The sequence below is a fragment of the Mus caroli genome, chromosome 18 (assembly GCF_900094665.2).
Source record: "Mus caroli chromosome 18, CAROLI_EIJ_v1.1, whole genome shotgun sequence".
NCBI lineage: Eukaryota > Metazoa > Chordata > Mammalia > Rodentia > Muridae > Mus > Mus caroli.
Window position 1 is genome coordinate 60,067,741 of NC_034587.1, and position 21,794 is coordinate 60,089,534.

Below are 21,794 nucleotides of genomic sequence, written 5' to 3' on the forward strand. Positions count from 1 at the left end.
CTAAATGCAAAAATAAATATAGCCTGTCACTAAATAGGAAGCAGATAGCACTAGATGGAGGGTCTTTCAAGCCATGTTACTCTCCAAGCTGCCACAATAACAGCCCATCTTGGAGAAAATTCCAAATAGTTGGCAAGTCATATGGGAGGGACATTTCTCTCTCCCTCTTCAGTCTTTTGTTTGAGGTTAACCAGCCCCTCACCTTCTAGCAGAAAACATGCCTGGTTGACTTATAACGTGTAGAGAAGCTCACAGGGCTGCTGTCAACAAATACTCAACGATTGTTTGGAGGAGATCAGGGGACTGGGTTCTCATAAGCCTCGGGCTATGTATCATTGACCTGTCAATTCTTACCAAGTGGTTATTATGCACCTCTGCTTAAAGGAACCTTATTTAACACACACTGTTGATTCAATAACATCAGTTGGCTTCTAGCCAACCGCGTTTTCTATGAGCTGAATTTAAAGGTAGATCATAGTCCACTTATACTCAGGAGCATGGTACAGCAAAGGACCAACTGAAAATATGAAATTATCTCAAAACAATATGGCGTGGAAATACAGCATTTAAGAGAGTGGTGTTTCAATTTGTAGCACAGCAACAATACCACAGTATAAATACCGCGGATATTTGTAATTTTCCAGGCAACCATTTCCCAATCTCTCCTTTCCTTCCACTTGGCCAGTCCCCCATTTCCCAGCAAAAGCACCAGACAACTCAAATTTCTGTGGTTCTAGGCACACCTATAAGTGACTCTGATGACACTTTGAATATTGATTTGAAGGTTACAATCTATATATAGCAGGGAGATAAATTCAATATACAGAATCTGTGAATAATGATAATCTGGCTGTGTTTAGACTTCAAAGTATCTTCTATAAAGTTAAATGTATACCCCGAGGTCACTCACTACACATTCTAAGTGAATGAGTAGATTATAATGATTATTTTCATTTCTTTTTATTGCATTATTAGTTCCCAGCTTGTTAGTTGGAAAATCTAGATGTCTCAGATATATTAATCAGGTCGATGAATAAACTGACATCATATCCACCTGCATTAATTAATTTATTCCTATCTTCCTGTGCTAAATTGTCACATAGACGCATGTATGAAGTTTTACACTTCGTTTGTGTCAGAACATTACTTACAACACCGAAAAGGGAGCGAATCTCTGGACCACAAATATTTTTTAATTTCCCAGGCAACCACTCACCCATTACTCCTCCTTCTAACTAGCCAGCCTCCCATTTCCCAGCACAAAGCCCTCCCACACCCAGTTTTCAGGGGCTAGGCTCCTTATTCCCTTCAGTGCATGTGGCCTATACAAAGCCTTTGTAAAAGCCCGGACTGCTGAATATTTGATGACTAGCATATGCTTCAACGAGAGACCTGCTCCTGCCCATTTGCAGCCTAAGCAGCACCTCGGCGCTGCTCTGTGTTTGATGAGATGGACTAGGCTAGTGTTGAAAAGCATCCTTTTCAACGAAAACGCTGATAGAGCATTGTTGCTTCCTGACCATGCCTAGCTGTTACTGGAGTCTGGTACTAAATAAATAATTAGCCTATAGCATAGCAGCTAGCAATTCACCATGGAAGGAGAGACAACATATGGTGCCAGGAAGCAGCCAGGCAGGTGCTCCCCACCTCACTAGCTCTGAACAGAATTTACTCTGGCTGTGCCTTATCAAGGAATACTTCTTGATAATGCTGCCTCGAATGCTCCAAGAGCCAGACCTGGCCTCCTTCTACTTTTCAGTCCATGAGGAGGCAGCCCTGGTTCATCTCACTTGCTTACTCCTAGATGGAACAGATGCCCTGTGGAGATCAAAGCATCCAGGACCCACCCAGATAGGTCTACAACAGAATCTGTCATGCTGATCTGGATGTGTGAACGGAAAGGAAAACACTCAAGAAGGTTGGAGAATGTGGGAGGGAAGGGTCTTCTTAGGAAAGGTAAACAAAGTTCCCATGTGGAAGTTTGAGAGTAAGCACAAGGGATTACGGAGAACATGAAGAGGACATAAGGCACAGATGGGGGATACCTCCTTTCAGAGATTGCTTATCAGTCTAAAATATAATCCTACAACACTCTGCTGTTTTCTACATGGTGCAATGACCTCATGGATTAACTTCTTAATGCCCTAGGCCATGCAATTATGAGCTAGAACATTCATCTTCAGTCAGTAAAACAAGAGTCAGAATTCAGCTTTTACCTACCCTCTGGATAGGGCTTTATGTAGACAGTGGTGTGGGTTGTCCTGCCTCCCTGACAGGGTCCCCTGGATTCCCCTACCTCAATTGTCCCTACTTCTGCTGTCCTTGGCATCAGAAGACGGATGCTAATATGTAAGACTTACTAAATTGCCAATCTACCTATGAAAAGAGTTCCCTCAAGATATAGACTCGCAATTCGGTGCTTTAATAGGCATATACTCAGGACAAGTGATTGGAGAGAACAAAGGTATGACATAATGAGAAGTTAGGGTGTTACTAAGTATGGCGGATATACCAGACGATCAGACACACACACACTACCATCAGCACCACCACCACCACCACCACCACCACCAACAACAACAACAACAACAAAAACCTCTACAGAGGAGACATGCAGAGTCATTCCAGCATTAGGCAAGGGAACATGAAGAAAGCCACAGTGATCGCTCATGGAGATGGGAGCCATATTCACAAGCAGAAAGGGAGAGCCTGGGATAAGGTCGACCTTTTTCAGCTGAGATGCTATGATATAAATGAGTCTTCTGCTGCTAACAACCCAGGCATAAGGAGGGTCAACACCTGGTTCTTAAATGGTGAGGAATCTGGGCAAGAATTCACTACAGTAAAAGTCAGGACATTCCCACAAACAACTGGAGAAAAAGTTTTCCAACCTTCCTGGCATTTGAACAGTTTTCATGCTGCAGATACCATGTGTCCCCAGGAAAGCTGTTACAGAGGTGAAATGACTGATATTTGATGGCTGCAATCCTTTATACATTCCCAAAGGAGCTCAGAGACGGGTTGGGCAGACTGCTGTGGAAGAGAGAAAGACACCCAAAGACTGATGTTCACACATAGTTCTGAACACATGCTCCCATACTCAGGTCCTGTTCCAGTGGGGTCAAAGACCCTGGAAAGGGAGTCCTGGACAACTGTCATGGAGGCAACAGCTAAGTCTAAGTGGGCAGCCTTAGAGTGTGGATGGATACCCTCTAAGGGCCCATGTGTTGAAAAGTTGCTCTCTGTTCCACAGCACCATCTGGAGGTGGTAGAATCACTAGGAGGTAGGGATCTAGTTAATGGAAGTTAGGTCCTGGGGCCCCATACCTTCCTGTTTTCCCCTTCCCTCCTGGCAGTCAAATAAGAACATCCTCTACAACACTCTCCCACCATGACATCTTGCATCATTCCAGGCCCAAGAGAAGCAAAGTTATCCAATCCTGGACTGAAGCCTTGGAAACTGTGAACCAAGCTAAACCTCTCCTGTTTGTAGGTTGATGACATGCCTAAGTTGTTCATCACAGGGACAGAAGAATGAGTGGGTGACACAGCACATCATAATATATGACATCACATTGGATATCACACGCCACATTTTAAAACATGACAGTCTCTTTTCTAGGTTGTCAGAGGGGACTCAGATGACCTATTCCAAAACACGTCACAGCATCCATAGCATTTGCAACTCAAGTGTAGAACATGAAGTAAGCGAAATTAAGAACTAGATGAGGGAAAGATGGGGAGGGGGGGTCGTCTCACTCCAGAGCTGCAAAATTGAAAGGATTGCAGCTCCAGTACCAAGTCACTTGTAGAACTCACTTCAGATGCTCAGCACCCAATTAGCCAAAGCAAACAAATGCATGCTTTATGCCAGTGTCCATTCCTGCTTGATACTGAAAACGTATACCAAACTGCCACTTGAAGTTCAATAATTGTCTACTTATATGCTCCGAGGCACGGAGAGGGCATGCATAATGTCTGCCCTTATTTTTTTTTTCTGTTGTTATCAGAGCATACAGGGGCTGAGGGAGTATCTACATGGATCCCTGCATTATTGATATTAGAAGCACTCCCTCAATAAATTAACCTCTTAGACTGTTAGCTTCCAGCATCACTCAGTAGACTCTGAAGGTGTGTAGAGACTGAGGGAACACTGGGCGGAAGAATACTTGCCTGGATTCTAGCAAGCATGCTACCTACCACCTGCTTATCCTTCCTGGAATCATGGGTAGCCTTGCCTGAGAGCTCAATGTAAGGTTTTATTTTGAGATTTTCTTCCTCATATGTCTGTCCAACTCTAGGTATATGGATATCTGTAGGAGAAATCGCACAAATAACACATCCATCTTGACTAATAAATAAATTCGAACTTAGTCTTTTGCAGGCTCTGAAGCAAGCTAGTTTCAAAACTTTTCTTTTTAAAAAGACTCAAATAATATTTTTTTAAAAAAGACTCAAATAATATGTAAGTAAATCATATTCAGTAGAATATTCTTAAATGGAAAATGAAATTTTAAAGTCAGAGGAGAGCGATGGTTCCTTCCTTGGTTTAGATTGGACATCCTTACCACCACCACCAAAGGCCATGGAGAGAAAATAGTGATGCTAACCTTGTCAATGAAGAATTAGGAGGTGGGGTCCTGTTGGAGGAAGCACTCACTGGGGTTATGCCTTTCTCCATTATATCTTAAAGCCCCCACTGGCCTTCAAGAGATAAGTCTCCTCCTCTGTCATAGCCCACACCCCTCTGATGCTCTCTCTGCCTTCCTCCAGGAACAAAACAGTGGAGACAGAGGACCACAAACAAGAAACCCTGATGTTCTGAGTCAAAATTAAACTTTGCTTTCAGCTATTTGGTCACCAAAACAGAAAACCAAATGACTTCTCTGCAGCTATTTTTGCATCTACTGGGCATACATCACAACCCTGGCAACCCTATCCAGAAACATACCAAGCTCAGCAGACCTAGAATACAGAGAGCTGAAAATTCCAGTAGCTTGCCCAACAGGGCAAAGCCAACAGATGGTGGAGCTGTGTCCTGCTCCCCATTGCAGGGTGAGTAACCTCATGCAAGGTCTGGCCCAGGAAGATGATAAGAAATATCTGTGAACAGCCAAAGGACAGATCCACAAACTGAAATCAGTTCAAATGAATAGTACATTATAATCAAAATAGTGGTCTTGCTTCATAGATACTATTTGTCAGAGCCAAATAAAGAAATATTGGGGACTTGCATAATCTTTTCTATTGTCATGCACTAACACAACCTGCTGTTTCCTGAAGCAAGAATTATGTTGCCTGAAAGGCCCTCTGCTTGCCTGCATGCATGCCAAATGCACAAAAATAGGATAATAACCTGCCCCATCCTACAAAAGAAGAGAAACCCTAAACATTCTATAGTTGATTTCAAAAACAGAGACACGAACTACTAATTACTTTGGTTAGCAATCTTTGGAGTGGTGAGCTGACCTTACTGGCAATAAAACACTTACCAGGTAATTTATCCAATTAAATATTTTCTTGCCATTTGGTTTATTATGACATAGTAAAACATAGTAATAATAAGCCTAATGGTCTAAAGACTATTTATAACAAAAACCAGATGCAGGCTGTTTTAAATATCTGCTACTATTTCCGTTCTGACGTCTAAACACAGCTTTATAAGTTACAGACCTCTTTGCCTCTTTAAGTAGAGAAACTGAAAACCATTTTCCTTTGTTCAGGATGCTGTTGGTATTCTGGCTAAGCGTAGCCTGGGTCAGAACCTTGGAATAAGGTAATTTGAATGTATATGGGAGATTAAAAAGATTTCTAAGATTATGTCATTTATATCATTTATTAATAATAAAATATAATATAAATATTATATACACATATATAATTTTTATATAATTAAGAAGATCAGTACTACTTCCTGTTGAAGTAGGGTCCTATTCAGAGTTACATAAAGTAAAATACATTTTTTTTTGATCATTCTAAGACAACTTTGGCAAAAGTTTACAAGTGTTAACCTGGCCTGCTGTAAATTTCACCTACTCATGGTTATCAACAGAACACAACAAAGCCCTTTATTTTCTAACCCTCTCTCCCCCTGCCTTCCCAAACGCTGCAAAAGATCCCACTAAGCAGGAAACCAATAGTAATGTTAGAGTGTAAATGTGAGTAAATGAACCAGAGAAATCACTCTCTTGGTCCAACTAGCAAAACCAAAATTCATTCGAAAAAGAAAAGCTATTCATAATTACTCTAAATAAGAAGGTAAGCAAAAATCTCTAAGCTGCACATCAAAAAACTCTTCAGTAACGCCTGCAAAAGCTGGCACTCTGCACTTCTTCTGTTACTCCCTTGGCAATCTTACTGGCACTGACAAAGAATGGGCTGTTCTCTCTGTTCTGCCAACTCCACAAGGAGCTGCCACCATCATGGAGCCCAGAAAACTCTTGGTCCCTGGAAGTCCCTGCCTGCCATCCACCTCTGGGTGTGAGGTTCTCAATGAAAGCTGTAAGGTTTGCAGTTCAGGGGAGACACTGAAGTGGATCGTCCTGTTGGGTAAGAGATTTATTGGAATAGTTACTAATGCTGTGGACAGATAGACAAACAGCATGGCAGGGCTCTAAGGAGAGTTGAAGCCTGCCCATGTGGCAGAGGGAAAGTTTCTTTTTAGAAGTTTTGTAGAAAGGGGAGACTTCATGCCTGTAGTCCGTCTGTCTCTGGGGCTGGGGGATACTACAGTCTAGAGAAGGGAATCTTGCTAATGTGTGAATTAAAGGATGTAGGGGAAGGGAGGAGATGGGGCATGTTTGGTTAAGGTGAACCCCCTACACCCCTACACCGACAGGAACATGACATCTGAACCACCTGATGTCTTGGTGTCTGGTAACCTGTATTCCATAAACTTTCTTGGGGAGGAATTATGGATCCGATCATTCTCCAGGAATCTATACACCTTGAGATTCTGTTAGAGGGCCAAAGACCCACTGAAAGACTCTATGGAGAGAGGTTGTCATTTCTTTTATAGCAGCTGTCATGAGAGAGTGAGAGAGGGTAGGAAGGAGAAAGAGAGAGAGGAGAGGAAGGGAGGGGAGGAGGGAGAGAGAGTGCAAGGGAGAGAGGGAAAGAGAGAGACAGAGACAGAAACAGAGAGAGGCTGCAGGGCATGCACACATCCACTTTAGCCCCAAGTTCCAAACCTAACCCATATGCCATGCTGTCACCATGAGTATGGCTGTACTCAAGAAGACAAACATGAACAAAAATGACTTGCTGGAGAGCTAAGCAAGCAGACGGCAATTTCCAATGTCCTTCAAACATTGCACTGCAGATGGATGTGTGTCTCTCTCCACGGACTGTGGGTCCATTTCTAATTATACTAGAACAAACGTCTATTCATCGAGAGTGTCTGGCTTGTGGCAAATGGTGATGAAGTTGTCTGTGTCACAACCATCCTCCAGGAGAGCACCTGGCCACAGGAAAATCTGAGCTGGATCTTGAGGATACTGCTTCACTTCTGATAGTTCTAGAATCAACCAGTGCCTCGGGATGCTGCCTTCTCGCCTGGATGGTTCATCTGATAACAAGTGAGATCACATGCATCCATCTACACAAACATCATGGCAGTACATACATCTGCCATGTGTATCAGCACTATGGTTCTCATCCCAGTCAGCATCAAACTGTCTCCCTCACAATGAGCAGTAACCTCCAGACCCTGCTTTGTACAAAGCACTCCACCCTTCTCTTCTGAAATCAACACAACCCATTTAGTGGCCAGCTTTATCCACATCCAGCTTGGCTCTGAATGCTACCTGAGTCAGACTCCTCTCACAGGGACATCAGTTCCCCACCACAGCTTTCATGCTCTAGTCTCTAGACAGAGACAAAGGGGAGCCACGAAATTGCCTTAAGAACATAACAGCTCAGCCAGGGTTAAGTAGGCAGCTTCCAAAAGCAGTTACACTGGGAAAGCCAACACTCAACCAGCTGCATAAAACATGGGGTGTGAAAAGGCCACTCCAGGGAAATGCCAGTCTTTCTACACCTCTTCATCCTCCACAAAACTCAACACGGTGTCTCATGAAGGACAGTCTTTTGATTAACAACTGTTGAAAGGCAAAAACTGGTCACACTTAATGTGATATGCTGTCTATGTAAGGTACACATGAGCCAGCCAGCCACACCAATGTTACAATATGCTTCCCTTAAATAGACTCATGGTATCTTTCCAGACCTGTGTGCTCAGAGCCAAATGAGCTATCAGCCAAAAGTATTCACTAACTAACTTGGCTTCCTTATTTCCTTCTGAAACCCCAGAGAACTAAGCTCTGTCTAGGGCATGAGTCAGAATATTGTAGAGGCCAATAGCCAGACCATGCACACGGTGGCCTGGGCTTATTGTCAATTCACCTAGACCTCTGCCTCTACCTTCAATATAAACAGTATAGTTCTATCTATCATCTATCTATCTATCTATCTATCTATCTATCTATCTATCTATCTATCTATCTACCTACCTACCTATCTATTGATCGATATATCATTTATCTATCTTAGGTCTGTCTATCTGTCTATCTATTTATTTAATGGCTATGAATGTTTTGCTTCCATGTATTTACGTGCCTGGTGCCTTCAAGTAGTCAGAAGAAGGTATGAAATTCCCTGGAACTTGAGCTACAGATGATTGTGGCCCACTATATGGTACTGGGAATTGAACCCAGGTCCCCTACAAGAAAAAGTACTCTGAATGTCTAGTCATCTCTCCAGCACTGTGTAACAATGTTTTAAATAATGCAGTATACCACTCAAGAGGTCACTGAGAGAATTAAATTAACGGATGCATGAAAATAATCAGATAGAATTAGTGGACACTGCTACTAGCTCTCTATTAATAAATAGGCCAATCTGCCTAAATATTATGAGATATCTAGGAGCAAAACGTTCAGGAACCTAGGCAACCACTTAATCTTTTGCTGTTGTTTAGAAAGAACCTATACAGCCTTTCAGTGAAGATTAGCTATAGCCATTAATGAGAACATTCTCTACAAGCCAGATCCTTTGATCTAGCACTACTCTGACACTAAAACAAATAATGCTGACCTCCAAAATTCTGTGCTCGATGAGCACTTGTTGTGGTCTTCTTTCAAACTGCATGTTTCAAACACTCATCTCCCATCTGAACCAAATACAAACCATGTTTACCAGTACACTGTCCTCAGAGAACACAGTATAAGAAACCTATTGTGTACCTGGATGAACTTAGCGCCTCCCAAATTTGAAACAGTGGGCCAGCCATGTGATGTTTATTACACACTAGTTTAAGAATTTAATGGAGGTCTGTTTAAATTCTTAACCCAACGCACTCTCTTTCTGAACAGCAAGAAAATTCTCGTTTCCTCTCCTCCAATATCACATGCTTAAATAAAATGTCCATCATTGTAATTGAACACATAAAACATTTTAGCAGACTTGAGGTCTTCAATTACTCGTGATTCTCTGATCCTAATGAAATTGAAAATAGCAGAGTTCCATGGTCTGTGGTACCCTGTGCTTCTGTCTCCAGAGGACCTGTGTACGCAATAAACTATCATATGATTTTGCTGTTACAGAGGTTGTGGTGATGGTAACCATGTTCACAAATCCTTCGTAAGAACTAGACACAGGGGTAAATTCATTCATTCTGTAATCATTGTCTGGCTGTCTCCCACAAACCAGGCACAATAGTCAGCATAGTAGTGTATCCCCCACTCTCTTAACGTTCATGCATAAGAGAGCAAAAGGACCGTGTATTAATTGAGGGTAAGAGGAAAGAGTCCTAGTGACCTTCATGCCTAATGTTTGCTCAGTCTCTAGTGAACCTCATGGCAAGGCTGTTTATTTGCAATAATATTAGTGAAGCTTGAAGAGTCCGTTACAGGCAGAGAGGCTTTGATGAGCAGCCTTTGTCAACATGCAAACACGAGATGGTGACAAGCCATTGCTTGAGAAATACAGGGTAAGAAGCAAGGTCACCAGAAGTGGCTTGTGAATGCCAAGGGAAATAGCTGTGCATTTACTGTATTAGTCTATTCTGTGTAGTCATCAGCAAGTGTCTGAACCCAGGTAATATACAAAGAAGTCTATTTGGCTCTGCACACTATACGAGACATTTCAGAAAACAAGCAGACAAAGTAGAAGGCCTCTAGAGGAGATTATTCTGGGAGAACAGTTGAGAACTCACATCCTTGAGGAACTAGGCATAGTCAGCCATGTTAAAGATGAATGACGATGAAGACCATTATCCCTAACTAAGCCTATGCCCCACCAGACATTAGATACCATGAGCCATTTCCTCAGACCTCTGCACCTGAGAGACCCACGCCATAGTCGGGAGGAATAGTAATGATGATTTACATATAGACATGCTCTCTGAATTCTATGGTTCTAGCAGTTTCCAATGGGTCTGTTACTGAAGCACACATGCATGCACACATGCATGCAGGCACACAACATACGCCTGGCTGATAAGCCTATGCGGTTTCAATGTTATGCCCAGGTTCTTGGTTTTCTTATCACTTTTAATCAATTTCCTATATTTAATATTCTTTTATAAAATACCTACAGTCATTCCTGACTTAGGTTAGAACCCCAAAAGATTCAGCCCTACTGAAATAGTAATACATTTAAGGGTCTTAGCCATTTAATGAGTGAACCTCTTAGGCTTCCACAAGCCATTCCCAATATCATTAGAATCTGATCTCTGACCTCTCTTAACTCATTATTGCTTTAGGTAGGAAACATGTCCATGAAGTGCAGGAAAGGACAGTTCAGTCTGTTTTAAGTCTCTGGAGCAGAGAGGTTCTAAACCTTCCTAATGCTGCGACCCTTTAATTCATGCTGAGGTGGCCTCCAGTCATAAAATTATTCTACTGCTACTTCATGACTCTCATTTTGCTCCTGTTACGAACCACAATGTAAATATCTGATAGGCAGAATATCTGATGCGACCCCTGTGAAAGAGCAAAGAGGTTGCAACCCACAGGTTGAGAACTGCTGCTTTAGAGGCCCCAGTGAGAAGGGAGCTCCCGACACCACCAATATGTAAAGAGCCACTCAGGCAGCCCACACAGCTGTTGCAGAAAGGATTTCCCTGCTAGCTAGGAGAACATGTAGGAGAACCGCTCCTACAAGCTTGCTCTTTCAAATCAAGAATTCTCCGACTGTATAAATCTTATTTCTCCCTAATCAGATAGTTCCATGTGTGGTGTATAATGAATTTCTGAGCAACTTTATTACCCTGGTGTTTGTGTCTGTGGTGGGGTACACTGGGCTCAACACATGACATCAACATGTGATAGAAAGCTCTCTACACTGAGAATCTGGGAACTTGTCCTCTACGGGGATTGTGGGGTCCAGCCCCTAACTAGTTTTTCAAAACAGAAGTTTTAGTGTTTGGGCATATAAATGATCTTCTTTCTTTATCAGTGCAGTCTATAACCCAGGCATTGAAAGGTATTTCTGTTCGAATAGTCTTCATCTTGCTAAGGACACCAAGCTCAAGATAAGTGGATGCTTCTAACCTAACCACCCACAATTGTCCATTTGGGATCAGTCTAAGGACTGCATCAAAGAGTATACAGGCTAATGTAGAATACTGATGTTCCCCACATACTGGGAACCTCTGTAAGCACATTGAAAGGAAGCCCAATCACATAGGCAAAGATGTCCATCCACACACGTGGAGAGACAGAGCAGAAAGCACGGGAGCAGTCACCATATGCATGCATCTTATGTCTAGTTTTGTGTGTCTGTATTAATACAGGAACTTGGCAAGGCGCACCTGCATCAGCTCTTGGGACCAATTCAAGTTCACATATGGACTTGGACCTGGGCTTTCCAGGAGGTACAATGCAGAGCTCGGTGAGACGCTTATGCTAATGTGCCTGTCAGCTGATTCCAAAGATGTGGTTATGAACCCAGACTTTCAGAGCTCAGTGCACTTGAGCTTGAGCCCTGTCCTAAAAAGCCATGCTCTCCCTCTGTGACAGCTTGAGCCCATCGGTTCTAGGCAGGCCCTCACACCACCACCTAGGAATATGTAATCCTCTCTGTCTTTCCACACAGTCTCTAGAAATGCATGGATTTTTGAGTCCTGTGGGTCAGAAAAAAAAACCACATATATTACAGAAGCAAACAAATAGATGAGGTTATGGTAACATCAGTCATGTTTCCTGGTGCTAAGAAGCAGGAAAGAGGAAAATCAAACACCAGGATGCTGCTTCCGAATGCGGATGTAGGGACTTCCTAATAAGCCTGCTCTGCCCTTCTCCTCTGATGGGACCAGAATCAGCAGGCACCTGGGGTCTTCTTTGCTCACTGACCTTGAAACTTTTCATTCACAGGATATTTCTGCACATGTGGAGGCTTTGTAGAATTTGATTCTATGTCATGTATGTCATATCCTGTTAGTGTCAGGGCCCAGTGTACTGGGCTTAGCCTAATGGACACATAAAATTGTTAGAGATTCAGGGTTATTGACTGGGAGATGAAAAAAGAAAATCTAAGAGCTGTCACACAAGGGTGGAGACAAATTTTATTTACTTGATCTCCAGATAGAACAGGAGCCTATATTGACATAGGAGCCACAGAAAATTCAAGGGAACAGGTAAAAGCACCCACTTTAAAAGCACTGAGTTCTGAATGCTCACAAAGTCTTTTTTGCAGCATGCATTTGAAACCCCGGAACAGGAGTTGCCCATGCATGATAATCTCATTTCTGAGGCCAGATATCCTATGCTGAACTCTTCAGAGGGAGGTCATGGTGAATGAAGTCCCATAAACACTGCATTTGCTGTTTAATAAGGATCTGCATAAACCTCTGCTTCTATAGCTTTTCTTAACCTGGTCTATTAAGCATATAGTTCAGAGCGATAGCTATAATGTGAATGGTCTTTTTGGTCAGGGAAACAGGCAGAGCATCTGTAGCTCTAACTACTAGCAGTATCTAAAGTCCATAATCAGGAAGGAGGGGAAAGATGAAGTGGTTTGCTGTCCTTGGTACACTGTCTTTGCTGTTTCTCCAAAAGAGCCCATCACTAAAAGGCAGCTACCACTAATGGCCTTTCTCACGCCACCGAAGGTCAGGACAAGCTGGATTTCCTTTTCCTGTCATGGAAACACACAGCCGTTTCACTCACCTACAGCATTTGGCACGGTCCCTATTTCTTGTAATGACAACGTGTGACAAAAACAGTTTATTTCACCGGGCTCAAGGGAGCTTCATTTTCACATTTGTGGAAGAACCTCAACCAAGGTCGATCAAAACCAGAAGGTGCTACCAAGTTAGACCCTCAGAAAACAGTCACTGCTCTTTTCTCTGCCATCTCACAGAGCAATAAACAAGTATTTAAAGCTCCGCAGGAACCTGCTTTAGATACTATCTAAAGTAAAGAGACTGCTTTCTGCTTTCACTGTGTACTTGAGAAATATGTATTTTTTTAAAAAGCAAAGCAAAACACAACAAACAAAAAACTCAACTGATGCACCACCAGCAAGGAACGGCAGAAAACCAGGCTTTCTACCCAGTTCTCCCACCACAAGGCTCCAGGGGCCCCCGTGTTGCTCTGCTCTTTTCAATGACCATATTCTCCCCCAACAACACATTATTTAAATGCATGTGCTAGCTTTGCCATACCATAGGCCTTATTTTAATTGACAGTACTGTGAGTGAGTTTTCATTAGCCACAGAATTCCTGATTATCTGTCCAGTCTACTTAGTTAGGAGCTAATATAGGGAGAATGGCTGTGTACATAACAAAGACACATGAAACCCAAACGAATCGTTCTGATCTACTTGATAGTGGCTACAACACTGGACACCCACCCCTGCTGCCCAGATAATGCCCATCTCCCGGAATAGAGACAAACCCCAGGAGTCAAGAAAAGCACATCCAAGCTTTATCAACTCTGCTATGGACCAATAAGGGACCTTACCTTGCATCGTTGCTTTGGTTGGTTCTGAGAACAGAGGAATGAGCAAGAGGTAGATAAGGTAGACAAAGGAGAGCCCGTTGTACCGGAACGCACATGCTGTGATTGGGAAGAGAGGAACATGGCATTAATGACAGCAGGTGACACAAAAAGCCCCGTGTTGATCATATCAAAACTCACAGTGCTTCCGTCTCTCAACCAGTGGTTCTCAACCTTGCCAACACTGTGACCCTTTAATACAGTTCCTCATGTTACAGTGACCCCTCAACCATAAAAGTATTATCATTGCTACTTCATAACTGTAACTTTGCTACTGTTATGAATGGTAATGTAAATATCTGGTATTTTTGATGCTCTTAGGCAACCCCTGTGAAAGCGTCAAGGGGTTACAACCCACAGGTTGAGAACCACTGCTCTAAACAGGTAAGTCAACGTCAAAGTAATAAACAGTATTTTGTGTTCGCCATTGTAAGTCAATGTCAAAGTAATAAACAGTATTCTGTGTTCGCCATTGTATTGAGAATGATGTGAAACACACAAACACAGACACACACACACACACAAACCAACCAACTAACCAGATCTTTGCTCTTAAAAAAAAATCTAAAAATGAACTTAAAGTTAACAGAGTAGTTCCATTAAAAATCAGTAAAGTAACTTGTTAATAAGTACAAAATTTCAAAATATGTAAAAACAAAAAAATGTGGGGAGTAATGTAAAGATTGATATCAGCTCAGGAACCCCTGGGCCAAGTTCTCAGCACAAAGGAGATTTATTTGCTCCAGAAGGACAAAAGGCAGGGAATAAGAGACAAAGACAGGAGACAGAGGACAAGAGAAAATGAGGAAAGGATCAAGGGAGGTTGGGCCAGGGATATTTGTTCCTGAGTTGGGAACAAAGACTACCTCTGAAGAGAGAGGAGGCAGACATGCCCATAGGAAAATGGCAGTTGATAAAGGTAAAAGGGGGAAATGCTGTGTTAGTATGTGGTGGTACATTTTGATGGGGCATGTTAATTAGGGCAGCTAAAGGGGACTTCTGATTGTTGGGCTTCAATACTTTGATAGCTGGGCCTTGGTAGTAAGCCTCAGGAGGAAAATAGACAAATAAAGGAAGAGACCTTGTTTGCTACTTTTAGGAATGTAATCTAATGGGATTTTTTTTGTTTTGTTTTGTCTTTTAGCAAGGCAGAGGGAATAGGGAAGAAGATCAAGGCCTGCCCGAGCCATGGTTGACATGCTTGAGCTAGGTAGACTCCCTTCAAGGAAGAAGTTTTATAAATCATTGGCATTAGATTTTTACCAGGCTTAAAATTTACTGTACTGCTATAAGATGCTTTCCATAAACTTAGTTGTACCCATAAAACAAAAACAAAAACAAAACAAAACAAAACAAAACAAAAAAACCTATCATATATTTGCCAAAGAAGAAAGAAAAAAGATAAAAAACAAACAAACAAAAAACAACAACAAAGAAAATTTACCAAATCAAAAAAGAACAGTAAGAGCAGAAGGAAGAACAGAAGGCTTTCTAAAACAACCAGCAAACAGAAACTAAACCACCAACCAAAGAATATACATAGAGGGACCCATGGCACCAGTCGCATATGTAGTAGACGATGGCATTGTCGGGCATCAATGGGAGGAGAGGCCCTTGGTCCTGTGAAGGCTCAATGCCCCAGTGTAGGGGAATGCCAGGGAGGGGAGACGGTTTGTGGGTGGGTAGGAGAGCACCCTCATAGAAGCAGTGGAGGGGATGAGATAGAGGGTTTGTGGAAGGGAAACAGGAAAAGTGGATAACATGTGAAATATAAATAAATAAAATATCTAATAAAAGAAAAAGAAAGAAAACAATGGACAAAATAGCAACAGTAAGTCTTACCCATCAGCAACTACCTTAAACATTAGTGCATTAAATTCTCTAGGCAAAAGATAGAGGGTAGCCAAGTGGATGGGGGAGGGGCAGTTAGGCTAACTGGATGTTCACCTCTCCCTTCTCTACTACAAATCCAACCATTCAGTCTCACCTTCAGCTCTGTAGCAAACCACCTGCTTCAGTGGCCCCTCACCCACTTCAGCCCATCTATCCAGTGGATCACCCTGATCTTCTGCCCCTCACCCCCTTCAGCCTGTATCTCCAGTGGATCACTCCAATCATCCTCTCTACCCTTCCTTATCTGGACCCCTCACCCACTTCAGCCCATAACTCCAGTGATCACACTGATCTTCCGCTCTACCCTTCCTTCCCTGACTCAGCACTTACCTCAGCCCCCACCCCCAGCAGGCATTCCTGGGAACCCACACACAACTGTAACTAGGGAAGTAGGTAGACTAGTTTAAAGTCTTCATTCTACCTCAGCTCTTCCAAATCCAATCCCCCAGCCTCATTCCCATCTCTGTAAGAAACTACTGGCTGTTGCCTCCCCTTATTCTCTGCCCCTGTTCCCAGAGGACTAAGTAAATATTGGTGAGCACCCTGATTTCCTCCCTCCTGGGGAATCCCCTCAAGATCCCACTGCCAGCCCATCCTCACTCATAAGCGTCAGCTCCCCATGCCTAGAAAAACATTTAACCCAGATTCACAGTGGCCACACCTAGCAGGATCCAAGAATTCCCTACTAGCATCATATACCCATGACACCCTCCTAGAAACTAGAGAAGACAAGAGAAACCAAGAATCAAAATATCCACCCAACAAAGACAAGACCAGATATGAACACCTAGAATTTCCATCAGATGCCTAGATGCCTGTGGAAAACCTCAATCAATAACAACCAGGACACTATGTTTCCACTAGAGTTGAGTAACCCGACCATAGTAGGACCTGAGAATTGCAGCATAGCAAAGACAAAGACCTTGAAATAGACTTTATGAATATGCTAGTGATCCTTAAAGAGGAAATTAGTATATCCCTTAATGAAATCTCTGAAAACACAAATAAACAGTGGAAGGAAATAAATAAAATAGTTCAAGTCCTGACCTGAAAGTAGAAATACTGATTAATAAAGAAACTAGAACTGAGGAGATTCTGGAAATGAAATATTTAGGAACTGGAACAAGAGTCTTGTGGGCAAGCTGTACCAATATCATGAAAGCGATGGAAGAGAGAATCTCCAGCATTGAAGACATGATAGAAGCAACAGATACCTCAGTCAAAGAAAGTGTTCAATCTAAAAAGAAAAAAATCCTATAACAAGACATCCAGGAAACCTGGGACTGCTATGAAAAGACAAAAATCTAAAAATAATAGATATAAAGATAGGAAAAGAAACCCAGGTCAACATCACAGAAAATATTTTCAACAAAATCATAGAAGAAAATACCCCTAACCTATCAAAGTATTGGAAACATACAGAACACCACACAGAAAGGACCAGAAAAGAAAAGAGCCCTCAGCACATAATAACCCAAACACTAAATGAACAGAACAAAAAAAAATATTAAAAGCTGCAAGTGATAAAAAGGCCAAGTAACATATAAAAGCAGACCTATTAGAATAACACTTGACTTCTCAATGTTGACTCTTGAAGCCAGAAGAGTCTGGAAAGATGTGAAGCATATTCTACAAGACATCACAGATGAAAGTTGAGACTATTATACCCAACAAAAGTTTCAATCATCACAGATGGAGAAAAAAAGATAGTTCATAATAAAACCAAATCTAAACACTAGAAGGAAAACTGCAACCTCAAAAGGTTAACCACACACAAGAAAACACAAGCAATAAATAATTCCAGGCCAATAAATCAAAAGAGGGGAACACTGAGTACACATGCGCATGCATACACACACACACACACACACACACACACAGAGAGACATACAGACACACACACCACAACAAAATAACAAGAATCAAGAAAGAGCGCTTATTGATAACTCAATCAATGGTCTCAATTCCCCCAATAAAAACACAGAGACAGAAAGAATGAATGTGAAAACAGTATTAATCTGATACATCCAATAAACACACCTTGACTTTAAGATATTGAAGAAATTGAAAAAGATATAAGAAGATGGAAAGATATCCCATGCTCATTGATCCGTAGGATTAATGTAGTAAAAATGGCCATCCTACCAATAGCAATCTACAGAATCTATGCAATCCCCATCAAAATGCCAACAAAATTCTTCACAGATCTCAAAAAGATAATTTTCAGCTTCAGAACAGAACACACACACACATACACACACACACACACACACACACACACACACACACACACACACACACACAGGATAACTGAAACAAACCTGAATAATAAAAGAGCTGATGGAGGTGTCACCATCTCCAACCTCAAATTGTACTACAGAGCTGTAGTAATAAAAATGGCATAGGACTGGAACAAAAACAGACCTGTGGATCAATGGAATCCAACTGAAGAGCCAGACATAAATCCACACACCTACAGACCCCTGATTATTGATAAAGAAATCTGGAAAAAAGATAGCATTTCCAACGAATGGTGTTGGTCAACCTGGATGGCTGCATGTAGAAGAATGCAAACAGATTGATACTAATTATTCTGTAAAAAAACTCAATTCCAAATAGATCAAATACCTCAACTTAAAACCAAATATATGAACCTTATAGAAGAGAAAGTAAGGGGTAGCCTTGAACTCACTGGCACATGAAAACATTTTCTGAATAGAATACCCACCATTACCACAAGCATTATGATGATCAGTTAATAACTAGGACCTCATGAAACTGAGCTGCTTCTGCATGGGAAATGACATCATCACTTAGACGGAACGAAAGCCTACAGAATGGGAAAAAATTTTTATCAAGTCACATCTGACTGAGGGTGAACATAAAAAATATATATAAAGAAATTAAGAAACTAGATATCAAGAAAAGCAAATAACCCGATTTTAAAGTAGGACACATATCACAACAACAAACTCTCCATAGAGACAAATAGCCAAGACATACTTAGAGAAACGTTTAACATCCTTAGTCATCAAGGATTTGCAAATCAAAATACTCTGAGAATGTATCTTATACCCCATCAGAATGGCTAAGATCAATAAAACGAGTTCATGCTAGCAAGAAGGTAGAGTAAGGTGAACACTATCCATTGCTGGTGGGAGTGCAAACTTATAAAAGTCACTGTATCAATCAGTGTGGCAGCTCCTCAGAAAGATGGGAATTGATCTGCCTCAAGAACCAGCTATACCACTCCTGGGCACACACCCAAAGGTCACTTCATCCTAGGCACACACCCAAAGGTCACTTCATCCTAACAAAGAGACATTTGCTCAACCATGTTCATCACTGTCTATTTATAATAACCAAAAATTTGAAAGAGCCTAGATGTCACTCACCAAAGGAATGGATTAAAAAAAAAAAAGTAGTTCATTTGCACAATGGGGTATTAGTTAGCTGTTAAGAAAATGAAACCATGCAATTCAAATGTAAATGTATGGCACTATGTTTTTTAAAAATCTTGCATTAGTTAACTCAGATCTAGAAAGACAAATATGATAACTGCCTTGCTCATCCATAGTCAGTGACGTCTCCTCCTGCAGCAGATGGGAACAAATAGAGACCCACATCCAGGCAATATGCAGAGAGACACCTTGGAACACTCATCCCCAAAGGTGATATCTCCATCAACCCCCACCCCCACCCCAGGGCGCAGGGAACTCTGCAAAAGAGAAAGCCATAAGAGTGTAAGAGCCAGAGGGGATGGAAGACACCAAGGGAACAAGGGCCTTTAACTCAATCTGTAACACACATAGGAACTCACAGAGACCAAGGCAACATGCACATGGCCTGCACAGGGTTGTACCAGGTGGGGGGCTGTACCAGGTGGGGTCCCAGGGCTTAGAGAAGCAGACACATGGCTCTATACCTAACCCAGACACTAGCCCTTGTGAAGTGATAATCACTTGCAAGTGAAAATTTTGTTTTCCCTGAGGGAATCTCACTGGGAAGCCAAACTATTCTTAATGGTAAGACACATGCCCTGCAGTAGAATGGCCAACAGAAAACACATTCAGTGAATCCAGTGGCATCCATGGAGGTTACTACTTGTCTCATAATCTCATGACAGGGCTGCTTTACTATCATTAATATTATTATTACTAATATTATTATTATTAAATTTAATATTTTATTTATAAATTTTCATTCTTTTTACATTGTAGATCCTTTGTGTATATATTTTGCCTTCCAGTTTAGTGGGTTTTTTTTTTCATATTCCTGAGTGTGAAAATGAGAAGGTTTTTATATCTATGCCTGTTTCTTGTGCTTTTTCTTGGGTTCTTTTTCTTCTGTTTGTTTGCTTGTTTTGACCTATTGCAATATATTGGGTTTTGTTTTATCTTATTTTATTATTACCCCTTAGAAGACTTTTTGTTTTTTATTAAGAGGCCTAAAAGGGGTGGAACCAGAGCGTAGAGGTAGTAGGGAGGAATTGGGAGGAGCAGAGGGAGGGGAAACAGTAATCAGGATATATTATAGAGAAAAAACATCTATGTTCAATAAAAGGGGAAAAAGGAAGAAACATCTATATGCTGTCTACAAGAGATTTTGTTTGTACTAAAGAACAGATAGGCCTGGGGTAGAAAAAATGGAAAAAGATATGCAAATAGAAATAAAAACAAAACTGGAGTGTGATACCTACAGCACATAAAATAGACATACATATGTGTAAGATGAGGCAACAAAGGTCATTATATTGTGACAATGTGGCTGTCATCAAGAGCCTATGATGGTTGTAAGTGTGTATGTGCCCAGTATCGGAGCACCTAAATACATAAATACTGACAGGCATTAAGAAGAAAGATTTTAGTCCAGTAACTGTAAGGGTCTGATACTCCAGTTTCATCAAGGACAGAGTATTTCAACAGAAGATCAATAAGGAAATATTTGATATAAACTGACTGTAAACTAAACAAACCAGCTATCCGTGGACAGAGGATTCCACCAAGCACAGGATGTATGTTCTTTTCAAGCACAAAGAAAGGAGTCTCCAGGAAAACTCACAATTATGCCATAGCCAGGTTTATAAACTTGAACAAGATGGAACTCTGAACATGCATCATTACAGACTGCAGAGTTAAGATGCCTGCCAAAAGTCACTAATAGGGATTCTGGGGAAATTAACGGATACATTAAAATTAAAAAAAAAAGAACAACAAAACCAGGGCATCTGAACAAAGAATGGGCCAAGGGAGAAGGTAAAGGGGAGATATAAATATATGTTAAGACAAGAAGGACAGAATCCATTCTAAAGCTGACAGGATGCAACAGAAGTAATTCTAAGAAAAAGCTGGTAAAAACAAAAACAAAAACCCCCACAAAACTACATAAAAAGAAGATCTCGGATTAATCTTGTCTTCCTAAAGAAATTGAACAAGACCAAAAAAATTAAGCCCTAAGTTAGTAGAAGATAAAAAAAAGATGAAGACAACCATGAAATAGACTAGAAAAGCAATAGAATGTTGAATGTAAGTGTTGTTTTCTACAAAGATAGCCAAAAGAGATAAACCCTTTAAAAATCAGAGAAAGGATTCAAAAGTAAAATCAGAAATGAGAGTGGAATGAGCATCTGTTATACCAGAGAAATACTGAGGAGTGTGACAGGCTATTAAGAACAATGTTTGCGCTCTTCCGGTCTAACCAGCAATGGGGTAGCTAGGGTGCAGGGTCGGCTGACACCTGCCAGCTACCCACAACACCCGCCACAGGATCTTGAGACTTCTGGTGAGTGGAACACAGCTTCTGCTCCAATCCAATTGCACGCGAGACCTGAGACTGCATTAGTTAGGGAAGCAGAAAACCGGCCTGAGTAGGGCCACAAGCCTCTTCCGGTCTGACCAGCA

At 41.5% G+C, this 21,794-nt stretch overlaps 1 protein-coding gene across 2 annotated transcripts in view; it reads right to left on the minus strand.

Annotated features, from left to right (window-relative positions):
* Positions 1 to 21,794, minus strand: part of Piezo2 (piezo type mechanosensitive ion channel component 2) — a 357,120-nt gene that overhangs the window by 275,422 nt on the left and 59,904 nt on the right. For both annotated transcript variants that reach the window (XM_021150566.2, XM_029472160.1), the window contains exon 2: positions 13,966 to 14,061. In XM_021150566.2, the coding sequence (XP_021006225.1) occupies positions 13,966 to 14,061 (96 nt within the window). The remainder of the gene's footprint in view (positions 1 to 13,965; positions 14,062 to 21,794) is intronic.